Below are 12,974 nucleotides of genomic sequence, written 5' to 3'. Positions count from 1 at the left end.
GAACGTCGTTTATTGCAGGAAAACTGTGGTTGATGATTCGCCTGCAATGATCGAGGTTCGTGCAATAATCGAGGTGATTTATGCGAAGAAGCGACGGTTAGACGGTATATGTCTTCACTGACCGTGACTACTGGTTGCTTCCCCCTCTGACTTCGCTCGTTGCTCGTCGACTATCCCTTCCACTTGTTAACGCAGTACAAGGAACGAGGCTCTCGTGCAATAATCGAGATTCTACTGTACTGTAAGAGAGGAGGTAAACGTCCGACGTCGCTTGACGCCAGGGAAGCGACTCCGACCGGCCAATTGATTTGGCGTCAAGTACACAGCGTCGTGGCGCCGCAATTGTCTTCGGTCTTTAACACGTTGGCTGCCAAGTATCGGTTATCTTGTGGCCGACGATCTGCCACCAGACGCCACCTACGAGTAAATACTGAATAATGCGCGTTCGAAGGAAGAATAATGATCAGTATACCTTGAAGAACCAAGTATACAGTGTGTGTAACACGTAGGACTCGCTTTAGCGGTGAATAGCAACAAAACAAATTTGTACAAACGTGTGCCGTAGTTGAGCTTGTTCCCCAGTTAGCAAGTTTTCTACTCCAGTAACGTGTAACTGCTTCACTTCGTAAGAAGTGCTTGAAATTCGATTACCGAACATACTCGACCGTGAATAGCTTGAGAGATATCAAAGTATTAGTGGAAGCGGTTGTACTAGTCTGAGATTAAGATTAAGATTAATGGATATCACTTGAAGATAAAATCAAGTAGGTCACGCGTCTATACGAACCTTTTTCATCGTTTCGTGTCCTCGATCCACCACCGATATGGATTCCCACGTGTTACGATATACTTTGTACATTCGAAAGTAAAATAAATAACGAACGATCTCGTAGCTGACGCCTGCGAGAAGCGTTGCGTTCACCGTTTCGTCCAACACTTGGCAATCAGTGTGTTAACCACGCAACCTCTTGATACCGTGGTACACGTTGCAACCACTTTCGTACGTTTGCTGTCGTTCGGTTTAACGGCGCGAGACATCCTCGCGGACCCGTCTAAAGATCCTCTCCACGCGATTCTCTCGTCTAAACACGTGGCCGACCGCATCTTCTAACGACGAACGTTTCCGTTTCATGTTGCACAGGGTTCCGATCCGAGGGTGGCGACTTGCCGGGGAAAGTTGCAGAACAAACGGAGCAAACTGAACCAGGAAATAAACAAGGAACTCCGGTTGCGAGCTGGCGCGGAAAATTTGTTCAAGTAAGGTTACGCGTGACCCGACCACGCTATGAAAAATATCCCAGTGATGGTTCTGCACTTTCGGTTCTGATCTTCGGTCCATGCTGACCACGATGTCTCGCGTTTCAGGGCTACCACGAACAGGAAGCTCCGGGAAACGGTCGCTCTGGAACTAAGCTTCGTTAACTCTAATCTGCAGCTACTGAAAGAACAGCTCGCCGAGCTCAACAGCTCTGTCGAACTCTATCAGAATGTCGACAGGTCGGTGAGAAGTTGTTGGCGACTCGAGCCCTTAGGTGATTCGCAGAGTCTAAAAATCGTTGTGCATGTATTATTTTTTTTTCTTTTAGCGTGGAACCGGCGATGCCGATGATACCTCTGGGTCTGAAGGAAACCAAAGATATCGATTTTCGAGATCCCTTTAAGGTGAGCGTGTTACCGGGTAGGATCTCTGGGGGTTCGTTATTCCAATGGCGGTACGTCCGGATTGTCGTAAGCATCGTCGTGTTCCCCGTTGCTTTCAGTCTGTACTCTAACAGCGGATGGTTCAACCATAGTCTTCCTTCGATTGACGATCTTCGAAAAATCTAGGTCGTCCGTGGCAGGACCTATTTCTAGATACTCTCTCATCGTCGTCGATGATCGTTCCAACTTACGAACGCGTTTCTCTTCTCCGGAAGGCTTCTTGCTCGTATCTCTCGTTCGTATAATGGGTATCGGCTTCAAGCGCGGCATCGTCACCACCAGCTTACCATTCGTAGTGTTCCTTTTGGCCGTGCTATTGTCCACCGATACCTCGCAAGGAAGGGTTAACTGCAAAACCTTTTCCTTTATCGTGACTCGAACGTACTCGGGCTGTACGTCGACGTCAACGTATTCAGTATCCAGGTACCTGAAAATCGATTCACCGATCACTCAATTCAGAATCTATCACAGGTCAACTGTGTCTCGCGTTTACAAGAGCCCCAAATTTACACGAAATTTAATAATAACGAGTAATATTTTTTTTGGTACCTACCACAGTAATGCTCGCTTAAATTTAAGACTGTGTAGTAATGGAAAAATGGTGAGGGTGGGTACGTTAAAATTTAAGCGAGCATTATTGTACCTATTGCGGAAAAAATTGTTTTGCATTTTTATATTAGAGATTTCTTACGTACTTGTACACGGTAACCTCTAGAATGATACAATGGTTATGCTCGTCGTTTAACTTAAACGGTATCTTAGGCTGGTTCACATTGTACGGTTTGCCCTCTGGACTGAACAATTTCGGCACGTAGATTGGCTTTTCGTTTCCTCGATTTTTTTCTCGATTCCTTCGTTCTTCCTTACGAAGAACACGCTCGGCAATGGCGACGCGTTCCTCTGGTGTGTGGCGACTGGTTCGTTTCCAAAATTTTTCGTCTTCCTCTTCGTCGTCTTCGGTTTCATTCGCGTTCTGCGAACCCGTTCGCTCGTTATCGAGTCTCATACATCGACGTACGTCGAACAATAGCGAAAATACGTTACTGTCGTGTCGCGTGATCACGCGGATCAGATCGCGTCTCACGAGTCTCGCATTCCGTTGAAATATGCTCATGTGAGTCGTCGATGATGAAAAAATTATTTATAGAACGAATGCGCGTGTATAAACTGCTATACAATGTCACATCGTGACAACATACAAACGGAGATTTAAAAATTAGGGGTTATGTAACATCACGCGCGACCGACTTGAAATATTTTATCAAAGATTCGTGCGTTCGCGCGACGCGACAATAATGCGTTTAATGCCTGAACTCACACACTTACCACAGTTGCCTCCGACTTTGTCTTTTCACGATAAGCAACTATATCCGCTTTCCTGAATTTATCGTATTTCGCGCAACTCCTGATGATTTCTCCTTCGATCCGAGCGCAGACTTGCAACGCTTTGATACGTTCGGATCGTTCGATCGGCTTCCCGTCCAATTCTTTCAGTTGTGTCAGCGTCGCCAGCACGTATTTTCTATATGCGTCATAATCCGCACATGGATTTCCCATAAGAAAAAGCTCTTCCAAATGTTCGTTGCACCTGTTTTCGAACGATGACCGATAAACGATGCAACGCGACGTGTAAACAACATATCTAACCTAACCCACGAAGGGTCCGACCTTTACCTTAACCTCTTAACGCTCCGTAGATCGCCGATAAAGTTAACCGTCAGATCCAACTTCTTCAAACTCTCGAGACCTTCTAAATTCTCAATTGTCTCTATGTTATTCAACGCCAGATTCAAATACTCGAGTTTCTTCAGTCTGTTCAGATTCTCGATCTTCGCAATGAGATTGTTCTGCAACAACAGAATCTTCAAGTCCTTACATATTCGGCCGAGCAGTTCGATCTTCTCGATATTCTCCTGATGTAAAGCGATTTCCTCGAGCGTGCATATTTCACCCTCATTGTGCTCAGAACGTTTCCGTATGAGATCGATGGTAATCCTCGGCATGTTTTACTCGGCTGTCCAAACGCGATAAACATATCGTGCCAACGGTCACTCGCGATTGCTAAGCAACGGTGGTAATTATCGATTTAACGCGATTCTTCTCGCTACTTTGACTCGATAAATCCCCCAACCACTCTGCCTTGTTCGCGTTGCGCAGGACTTTATTCTCGAGCACTACAGCGAGGATGGAGGAAACTACGAGGAAGCTATCGCAGATCTTATGGAAACTAGGCAGGTGAGCGAAAAAACGAATCCCGTCGAAAAAGGTACACACGCGAGGAGCTGTTTCGAAATCAACAATCTAAGCAAGATTCTCACATCTTACAAAGCGCTCGTGTACAATCGAACTGTCACAGAACAAGGTCCTTCCGAACTCCGGACCGCTTAGCGTCCACGAAAAAATCCGAGATATTCCGACAATGTACGAGCGGCTCGTGAGACGCGAGAACCTTACATTCGGGCTCCGGTTCGCTTTTCGAGATCCCGAAATCGCTCCAGTGTGCAAGCATGGCAGTATACGTAATTCATTTATGCGTATACATTTTTAGGCGACTCGAACGCCGACGAGGGACGCGGCCGGCATCGCGTTACTTCTGCGCTACTACAACCAACTGTATTTCGTGGAGCGGCGATTCTTTCCACCGGATCGCAGCCTCGGTATTTACTTCGAATGGTTCGATTCGTTGACCGGCGTCCCCAGCTGTCAACGGACCGTTGCGTTTGAGAAGGCGTCTGTGTTGTTTAATGCCGGCGGTCTGTACACTCAATTGGCTGCGAAACAGGATCGTCAGTCCACACGAGGTTTGGACCAGGCGATCGACGCTTTTCTTAGGGCCGCTGGTACCTTTCGTTACATACACGAAAACTTTACCAACGCGCCGAGCATGGACCTCGGGCCGGACATGCTCGAGATGCTCGTTCAACTGATGCTGGTAACGACGTGTTCGCATTTATTCGACGTTTCCTCGAAAAGAATGATCGTTGAACTGAGAGTTTCACGCGAGTTCCTCGTTTTCAGGCCCAGGCGAGAGAATGTTTGTTCGAAAAGCTGGAGCTTCAATCGGGGGAGGGGAGGAACGTGGACGTTTCTCTGGATCTCGCGCAGGAAGCGTCACAGGTAGTGAGAACGTGAACTTTGTACACGCGATTCGAACGGTATTGTCCAAGAAGTTGTCTCAAGCTCCGCTAGGTCGTAGCACAGACTTGATTCGTGCAATATACTACTGTTGCATATTATTTTTGTTGCCTTTGATTTTACGCGTCTAGTTTATTTTATCTTATATTATATTATTATTTTTTATTCTATTAAAGAGTTACCGTTAAATATCATACTTGCATCTTAATTTACATGTACAAGGGACAATTTTGTGATTGTGATTTGTAAATTCGTCAAACCTTTTTCACCGTCGCTTGCATAAGAACGTTCGTTGATTGCCTAGGTTGCGGCGGTCTACAACGACGTTCACGGGCTCATCTCTCGGGAACCGGTCCGGGACTACGTTCCAGAAACTTGGATCTCGCTGATCTTGGTGAAACGCGAACATCACCTCGCTCTCGCTCATAAGCATCTTGCGCTCGGATTGTTCGATCGTCCGATTGCCGAATGGCGCGCGGAGACGAGGCTCGCACTCGAGCATGCGCAAAAAAGCGACGGAAAAACACAGCTGGATGTGATCCTGCCGCGGGACGAGAACGAGAGGAAATTGTTAGGTGTGTATTGCGATATACGGTGAATGGTTGACGTATTTTTCTTTTTCGTTTGCCACTCGATTCGACGATCGAAACATTTGCTTCAGGGAAAGCGCATCTAAGGGAGGCTCTGGTCCTTCACGAGGAGAGCCAGAGGTTACAGAGAATGTGCAGAGACCTCAAAGCGAAACAGGCACTCGCCAAAGTTTTAAAGAGAGTGCAAGAATCAACCGTGGAGAGTTACAACGGTATCGGAGATGAAGATGACTTCCGTGGATTATTGGATCCTCCGGATATTATCGGTGAGGAGAACGAGAGACTACCAAGTGAGCGCCAGATATTTTGGCCGCTCGAGGCCGTCGAAGTGCAAATAATCGAGAGAATTGTCCAACTCTTTGCGCAAGCCTGTGATGCAAAACGGTACTGTAAAAGAGGTGACAGTTTATGACGTCATTCACTGACGTGAAAGTGGCCTTCAGCGATCAATATATCTGACATCAAACTCTTTCTTGACCACCGATTTTCTACCAACACATTGTCCTCACCATTTCTTGTTATCTTTCTTTTTTTAAAACAAGCATCCACCAAGTTTCAATTGAACATCACGCATCCAGATTTTGGTCAGCACGGAGTGGATGATCTTTTCAGATCCTTAGGTCCGGTGGCTATATTCTCGGCCAAGAGACATTGGACCGCTCCACGGTTGATACAACTTCAAAGAGGTCCCGACGGCGAAGGCTTCGGTTTCAGCGTTCGCGGCGATGCTCCCGTGATAATAGCTGCGGTCGACCACAATTCGCTGGCCGACGTAAGCACGCACTCATCCTCGATTAAAAACACGCGACACTGTTGACTTTCTTCCATTTATTATTTTCTCTTCGTCCACTTCATATCTATTTTTATAGTACAGAGTTTCATATTTATCTATTGAGTAATTGTATCTGTCTGTCTGTGATTTCATTCGGACTGACCAATGCGTTGTATTTCATAGCGTTACCTTCACTATCGGCTACACGCTCTTAGGGGATCTTATCCCGAAGTATGTAATAAATGATCGTTCTGTCTCGCTCTCTCCCTCTCTTCAGTTAGGTGGAATGAAGGAAGGGGATTTCATAGTGGGAATCGGCGACAAAGATGTGAAATGGGCGTCCCACGAACAGGTGGTGCGGTTGATCAAGCAATCGGGGGATTTTATCAACTTGAAGCTGGTCACCCCGATGGATAGAAATTACTTGAAGGTATAGGTTTACGAACGGCGTCGTTCTCGCTGTTTGCAACATCCCTCGACTCGACTCGGTGACCAGCTAACGAGAGACGCGTACCGATTTCAGAGGCCGGGTAAGACCAATCAGCAAGACAGGGGAAGCGTATCGGCGAGCAGCTCTTCCGGCGTCTCCTCTGGTCAACCGAGCCCCGCCGGTTCGGTCACCACTGCTCATGTGGCTAAGAAGCTACCTTGGAATCCGTTCAAAAAATCGACCGCGCAACGCGACAGCAGGGACCTGACGTTTGACAACGTTATTCTGAGATGATTCGTTGAGTATTGGGCGCGTTTGGGTTTCCGCGACAACAGAACGTAATAACGGATGAGCCTCGAAAACGCACGCCACGAAGCGCGCACCGGACTCCCTGCGTCGTCCACACACACACACATACCAACGATTCTGTACAATAATACGCATTCACTAAAATGTACACACGCGTATATTTATACGTGTCGCGAACACACGGCCGCGCGCTCGTACGCTCGGAAACTTATCGCGTGCCGTATCTCGAGGCTAAATAGTTCCGATCGATGGATCTCGAGCCACGATGGTACACGCGAAAACGACCACCGTGGGACTCGACGTTCTTCGACGGACGGATACGCGGTACTGTACAAACGATCTTGTGAAACGTATCGAGCGATAAACGTACCGTCTCATCGAACTCGATCGATGTTATTCTCCACGAATGTACACGCATACGTCATACGCCAATTACATATTGTTCGAAAAGAAAGTGTAAGTAGCTGTTTTTCCTGTCCCGTCCTTCCTTCCTTCTCCCGTACGAAACGATTCCTACTAGACACGCTCGTTTCTCGCGTACCTGCTCGGTTACGAAACAGAGGTGAACGTTTCACGAAGGACAACCGTCCCGTTCAATCGGTAACAAGCGTACGTTCTCTTTATCGTTGTAAACCGAACTCCGCAGTCGAAGTCCAAGACCAATGTAATTGAAATAACCGACGAAGCGCGACTAGCAACACTGAAACCACGAATATATTTCACGGTTGATTATATGACCTTTCGTCGATTCTCGTTACTACAACTACCTAACCTTGTTTGTTTTCAAACGCTCAACATTTCGCGCGACTCTATGTATCCCGTCTATTTACGTTCGCTATCTATTTAATCGTTCGTAGATTATCTTTGAGGTTAGATCTCGCTTTTATGCAATATCGTTCTATTCCATATACAATGTATGCACACTTTCCTTATTTAGGTAATAAAGACGTTATAATAATAATGAATCGTTCCGATAGCGGATTGCTTCCGGCGGTTTTGATTCGTCGTTCGAGAAAGCGCGGACACGTCGGCACGGTATCGGAGTTGCGAGGTTGGAAAGAGTAGAAATGTGGCGCGGGGTCCCGAGTACAGCCGAAGCGCAACTTTCACCAAGCCGAGAAACGTCGTGACACACGATCGATTACGCAATCGGGGGCGAATGTAAAGAAACTCTAGTCACGTGTAACGCGCAATCGTGAACATAGATATGTTCCGAAACGATCGACGGGTATTTGAAGAAAAACCGAGCAAAGGAGGAGAGAACAAAAAAAGGGATAGAATTTTGAAAAGATCGCTGCGCGGCAAGCGCGAGTCGATTCGACGAGGAGACTAGTCGCGATCTAACGCTCGTTGCGACTTTTTGACCGCGATTCGTTGAACGCGACTTTTTCGCGCTGCGGTGTAAAATGAAAGTATTTACAAATTCGACTTCGGTAGTAAGGACCGCAAGACGATTCGCGTACTTTTTGTCCGAGGTTCCTGGCGTTCTCGGGATGGCAATAAAACGGGACAGCCTCGTTGTTCATCGAAGCGATCGAAAGTGGACCCTCGGTGAAAGTAAAATGTAGGATTACGAGAAGAAAGTGAATCTTCGACCACTGCTTCATCCGTGATACGGACTTAAAACTGTTCGCAAGCGGAGCCGTCTTTTCCAAGGAACACCGCTCGTCCACGGTCGTAAGTCGGTCAACGATTTTTTCTTTTTTCTGTTCACCTTCGTTCAACGGTTAGTAATTGATTTTCGTAACGACCGCGGTGAACGCTAAATAGCTTCGTGTTTGCGTCGTGTGGGCGAAGGAGACGGCAGCGGTCAGCTGGAGAAGGAAGACGCGTGCAACAAGGCGACCGGAGTAGCAGCGGGAAGAACGGAAGGAGCGGTAAGAGCGGCGCCTTAAATTGATCGCGCGAGCCAGCGAGCGGGTTTACTTCGGTCCAAGTTGCTCGACGAGGAACGTCTCTTCGCGCGCCTAATCCCCGCCACTCTGTGCTCCGATCAAACGAGGGCGATTCCAACGACCGTCTCGAAAGAAATTACGCGTTCGGTGAAACATGTTACCGTCGTAGTGCGCGGTATTCGAGACGAGTGCGCGCAGCGTTCGGGAATCTGCTCGCGAATCCAGATCCTTACGAATCACTTTATTATTGTGCCGCGGGATCAGAAAAGAACGCGTCGGGGTTCAGCGTGCTTTTAGAATAAATATCGAGGTAACAGAGGGAACGACCACTCGACGAGGTAGGCTTGGTAGGCGCGTGCGCGCGCGCGATAGAAAGCGCGGCGGCCGGAGAACCCGCGCGGACGGCTATTCTCTCGCGAGTAGATCGGTGTCGGACTTTCTCCTGGACAGGGAATCGAGAAATGTCGTAAGAAGTCGTCGGGCGTCTCGTAATCGCCCGGGTGCTCGCTTGAAATTCGAACGAGCGAAACGAGGACGCGACACGGATATACAGAGAAGGTAGCGGAGGGGGGCCGAAAACACGAAGCTCGCGCGAGTGGAAGCAAAACGCCGTAGGAAATCTGCTCGCTAGTTGTTCGCTTGGACAACGGTGCGGTGACAATGGCTAACTCGTGCGAAAAGGATTATGGTTCCGTGTTGAGCGGTACGACGAAAATAATTGCGCGCGACGAACTGCGGGAGGACGACGCAACGCGGGAACAAACCTTGGATCAATTCAGATACTGGATACAGACACATCCGTCCATAAAACGTTGCCGAACGGACGCAGCGTTCCTGCTCCGGTTCCTCAGGACTAAAAAGTTCAATCTACCGATGGCGGAGCAGATGCTCGAACGGTACCTGTCCATCAGACAACGGTATCCGAACTGGTTCCAGAATCTGGATATCGAGGACCCGGACATCGAGGCGATCGTAGACGCCGGTTATCTGGTACCGCTACCGGACCGCGATCGCAACGGTCGACGAGTGATACTTTCTTGCGCCGGTAAGCACCGAACCGATCTAGGATATCGACCTAGTTCGCGGTTTCCCTTCTACTGTTTCTTTTCTTTTTTTCTTCTTCTTCTTCTTCTTCTTCTTCTTCCGACATTGCGCCATTTTCACCGTACCGTTCCGTTTCCTCTGTTCGTTCCACGGTTCAAGGCCGCTTCGATCCGTACAAATACACATCCGCGCAAATGGCTCGCACTCACAGCCTCGTGGTAGAGGCTCTGATGGACGACGAGGAGAACCAGGTGCGCGGTTACACATACATCAACGATGAATCCGGATTGACCATGGGTCACCTAAGCGCCTGGTCCCTGATGGACATTCGTAACATGTTACGATGCATTCAAAACAGCACACCGATGAGGCACAAGGAAACGCACTTCGTTAATATTCCAAGCTGCGCGACTAAGATCATCGAATTCGCTATCTCGCTTCTCAACAACAAGCTAAGGGCCCGAATCTCGGTACGCGGGTCTTTTTGTATTCTGTTCACGTCTATCGTGAATTGATCGACCTAGAGGTAATGTTTTTTTCTCTATACTGTCCTTCAGGTGCACAAGAACTTGAAGGAGTTGAAGGCTGCGATAGACCCGTCGAGTTTACCAAAAGAATACGGAGGAGACATGCCGCTTTCCGAAATGATAGGTACTGTAATCCAAGTTGCGTAGAATTTGAACGTTCTTTTGTCACGTTAGCGACGTCGTTTTTCTTTTACAGCGGAATTCAAGAAAACATTGAAGAAACAAAGGGACGATATAAAAGCGTTGGACGATATGTACATAGAGATCTTGTCGCCGGATTACCGCCAGATTTCGGATAATTTAAGCGGTATGGCCGGATCGTTTCGTAAATTGGAAGTGGATTAAGTTTTTCCTCTCCGCTTGAGCGTAGCTACTTCCAATTTCCTTTCTGCACCCCGTAGAATCCAGTTGTCTTCGACCTCGATCGCGCTCCCAGTTAAATATTTAGTTCTTCATGATGCATTACGATCTCTATGCGAGTCACGTGACAACAGTTGCGTACGACCAGACTTCGCTGTTAATATTACTAACCTTTACGAAAGGTACGAAGCATTTCTCCTGCCGGTGGTATTAGTTACCTACAATTGTTTAAATTTATATACAGCTTAGAATAAGATGCGACGTTTCTGCGCGTCGTTAGACAAGTAATTTTATTTATACATACATATATATATATATATATATATATATATATATATGTATACATATGTATATATATATATATGTATATATGTGTGTGTGTGTGTGTGTAACGTTGATACGTGAGAACAGTGCGTGTGTTGATACATTCCGCTCGCGAATTGTGTACGTTCGAGTACACAATTTGGTTCGTGACAAACGAAACGATAGATGACGTGGAACGTAAAAGAAAAAACACTTTGCGTACCATTATTTCTAATGATCTTTCCTTTCAGAATTTATACAGGTTTTATCCAAAAATTTATACTACATCTGCGTCGAACCAAAGCACTGATACAACAACCAAACGTATGTAAATTGTTACGATAATTTCCTCTTTATTTGTCTTCGTTAACATTTACAAGTTCGCAGTCGTACAGAATTTCTTTCAGAAATTCTGTACTTGCTGGCGCTGTAGTGTAGAGACTTCCTGTAAACGTATAAAATGGATGCATAGCTGCATTGTAAACACAACGCTCGTAAACAATTAAACGACCTTACAAATAAAACGTAAATTTCTTTGCTTACCTATAAAATTTTTAATGTTATTTTCAGATAAAATAACTTTGCAATTGTTTTTAAGTAATATTTTAAATCCTAAACAACGAAATCGTTCATCTGTTTTATAAAGACTGCTACTCTTTTGTAAATTCAAGTGTGGCTGACCGCTAAATGGATTGATAAAGTCTGCCCAGTATCCGAACATCTTTAATTTTGCACATACATCTGAAGCTGCTAGTACAAACTATCAAAATGATAAGAGACAAATGTTCTTTTACCTTACTTTACTTTGTTTCCCTTTTTTGAAATGTATCCATCATCATTTCCAACAACTGTCAGATGATTGCAAAGACTTACATATTTGGCTAATTCCTCCACTTCCATTTCTCTGCTCCACCTACTAGTTTTTGAATTAATTTTTTGACAGATGCTAATTATCGTTAGCTGCGATGATCCAACATCTAAACATCCAGGGAAGAGTTCTTTTATGCCTTTCCGCAACAACAACGGACATTCCTGAGCAATGCAATGAAGCGTCGGTCGTTGAGAATCACCTTGCAGACAATTTTTTTGATCAGGAAGGTATCTCTCGTCATAATCTTCAGGGGCTTGTTCTGTTTTATTAGAAACAACCACTTGCGTTCTCACATGTGCAATGGTGGTTGCATTTAGCCACCCAGGTCCAACACTTCCCGGTAGATAAAACCGAAAGCCTCTTGGCATTAGCAATTCCCAATTGGAATTTATTCCAAGTACAGCACCATCTACATCTAAAAGGCGTAAGCAGGAACGAAATAATTTAAATGTTTATGAATACAGCCTTGTACAGATCACAGCGATGTAAACCTCAATAAATTGTACCGTCCAAATTTTCCCTGTCCGACTTGATAACCTTATACGTGTTCATATTATTGTCACTGCGTCGGGAATAGTGGTTCTTCGATAGAAAGTTAAGTAGCACTCCAGCGTTAGTATTTCTCGCACATTTCATACAATATTTCTAAAAATAATAGTAGGGCGAAGGTTATATCGTGCAATTTCTCTTTTACAATGCGAATGTTAAATGATTCTTGTTGCTTTGTTTACAATTGTCATGTCCACCATTGAGGAATAAAGTAAAATCGATTCATAATTACCATTGATCCATGATTCATATATCGAACCAAGAAACTTCCTGTCGAAAACACCATTTTGCACTTGATTATCTAACTCTTTTCTTTTTTCGTTGCGAACTCGTATACATATCGAACAATTTGCAAGGATACCTGATGTAACGTCAACCCACGGATCCAATTGGTTTTGTTAAATGGAGGCAAGTTTATTACTCACCAGATGGCACAACATGTTCGTCTCTGGTGTCAATCGTACTCTACGGGTATAGGAAATTGAAAG

The 12,974-nt window shown here is 45.9% G+C and overlaps 6 protein-coding genes across 22 annotated transcripts in view; 4 read left to right on the top strand and 2 right to left on the bottom strand.

Annotated features, from left to right (window-relative positions):
• The window catches only part of Dia (diaphanous related formin 1), a 22,820-nt gene extending 21,323 nt beyond the window's left edge, over positions 1 to 1,497 (top strand). For all 9 annotated transcript variants that reach the window (XR_012993562.1, XR_012993564.1, XR_012993568.1 and 6 more), the window contains 2 exons: positions 1,142 to 1,257; positions 1,366 to 1,497. The gene's annotated coding sequence lies outside the window, so the exon portion shown is untranslated. The remainder of the gene's footprint in view (positions 1 to 1,141; positions 1,258 to 1,365) is intronic.
• The window catches only part of Tilb (touch insensitive larva B), a 12,978-nt gene extending 1,554 nt beyond the window's left edge, over positions 1 to 11,424 (bottom strand). For 2 of the 9 annotated variants that reach the window (XM_076322439.1, XM_076322445.1), the window contains exons 1-5: positions 11,290 to 11,424; positions 3,376 to 10,981; positions 3,028 to 3,289; positions 2,397 to 2,674; positions 123 to 2,128 (exon numbers count right to left, since the gene is read on the bottom strand). In XM_076322439.1, coding sequence (XP_076178554.1) covers positions 1,699 to 2,128; positions 2,397 to 2,674; positions 3,028 to 3,289; positions 3,376 to 3,704 — 1,299 coding nt within the window. In that variant the 5' untranslated portion in view covers positions 3,705 to 10,981; positions 11,290 to 11,424 and the 3' untranslated portion in view covers positions 123 to 1,698. The remainder of the gene's footprint in view (positions 1 to 122; positions 2,129 to 2,396; positions 2,675 to 3,027; positions 3,290 to 3,375; positions 10,982 to 11,289) is intronic. The other 7 variants (XM_076322440.1, XM_076322444.1, XM_076322443.1 and 4 more) reach the window with 7 other exon arrangements.
• Positions 4,209 to 6,922, top strand: Rhp (GTP-Rho-binding protein rhophilin). Its single transcript, XM_076321260.1, has 9 exons — positions 4,209 to 4,214; positions 4,250 to 4,633; positions 4,720 to 4,821; positions 5,141 to 5,411; positions 5,498 to 5,824; positions 5,870 to 6,198; positions 6,382 to 6,429; positions 6,476 to 6,628; positions 6,722 to 6,922. Exons 1-9 carry the CDS (start codon positions 4,209 to 4,211, stop codon positions 6,920 to 6,922), a joined length of 1,821 nt encoding a protein of 606 aa, XP_076177375.1.
• On the top strand, positions 8,645 to 11,030 carry LOC143152394 (clavesin-2). The gene is made up of 4 exons (XM_076322450.1): positions 8,645 to 9,877; positions 10,036 to 10,346; positions 10,434 to 10,527; positions 10,600 to 11,030. The coding sequence occupies exons 1-4, from the start codon at positions 9,493 to 9,495 to the stop codon at positions 10,746 to 10,748; spliced, it is 939 nt and encodes a 312-aa protein (XP_076178565.1). The 5' UTR covers positions 8,645 to 9,492; the 3' UTR covers positions 10,749 to 11,030.
• Positions 11,287 to 12,892, bottom strand: LOC143152395 (cobalamin trafficking protein CblD). Its single transcript, XM_076322451.1, has 5 exons — positions 12,719 to 12,892; positions 12,444 to 12,582; positions 11,940 to 12,352; positions 11,610 to 11,826; positions 11,287 to 11,511 (listed from the first exon to the last, which is right to left on the bottom strand). The coding sequence occupies exons 1-5, from the start codon at positions 12,770 to 12,772 to the stop codon at positions 11,420 to 11,422; spliced, it is 915 nt and encodes a 304-aa protein (XP_076178566.1). The 5' UTR covers positions 12,773 to 12,892; the 3' UTR covers positions 11,287 to 11,419.
• Positions 12,867 to 12,974, top strand: part of LOC143152396 (RING-box protein 2-like) — a 35,876-nt gene continuing 35,768 nt past the window's right edge. The window contains exon 1 of the mRNA XM_076322452.1: positions 12,867 to 12,974. The gene's annotated coding sequence lies outside the window, so the exon portion shown is untranslated.

Source organism: Ptiloglossa arizonensis, chromosome 10 (assembly GCF_051014685.1).
Source record: "Ptiloglossa arizonensis isolate GNS036 chromosome 10, iyPtiAriz1_principal, whole genome shotgun sequence".
Lineage (NCBI taxonomy): Eukaryota > Metazoa > Arthropoda > Insecta > Hymenoptera > Colletidae > Ptiloglossa > Ptiloglossa arizonensis.
Note: the sequence above shows the minus strand (reverse complement) of the source record. Positions and strands in the feature narration are given on the sequence as shown.

Coding starts and splice junctions, on each gene's coding strand:
- Rhp (XM_076321260.1), top strand. Junction 6,430..6,475: donor TTAGGGGATCTTATCCCGAA/GTATGTAATAAA, acceptor CCCTCTCTTCAG/TTAGGTGGAATGAAGGAAGG. Junction 6,629..6,721: donor TGGATAGAAATTACTTGAAG/GTATAGGTTTAC, acceptor TACCGATTTCAG/AGGCCGGGTAAGACCAATCA.
- LOC143152394 (XM_076322450.1), top strand. CDS start 9,493: ATGGCTAACTCGTGCGAAAAGGATTATGGTTCCGTGTTGAGCGGTACG. Junction 9,878..10,035: donor AGTGATACTTTCTTGCGCCG/GTAAGCACCGAA, acceptor CCACGGTTCAAG/GCCGCTTCGATCCGTACAAA. Junction 10,528..10,599: donor GCCGCTTTCCGAAATGATAG/GTACTGTAATCC, acceptor TTTCTTTTACAG/CGGAATTCAAGAAAACATTG.
- LOC143152395 (XM_076322451.1), bottom strand. CDS start 12,772: ATGGTGTTTTCGACAGGAAGTTTCTTGGTTCGATATATGAATCATGGA. Junction 12,353..12,443: donor GGACAGGGAAAATTTGGACG/GTACAATTTATT, acceptor TACGCCTTTTAG/ATGTAGATGGTGCTGTACTT. Junction 11,512..11,609: donor TAACATTAAAAATTTTATAG/GTAAGCAAAGAA, acceptor ATACGTTTACAG/GAAGTCTCTACACTACAGCG.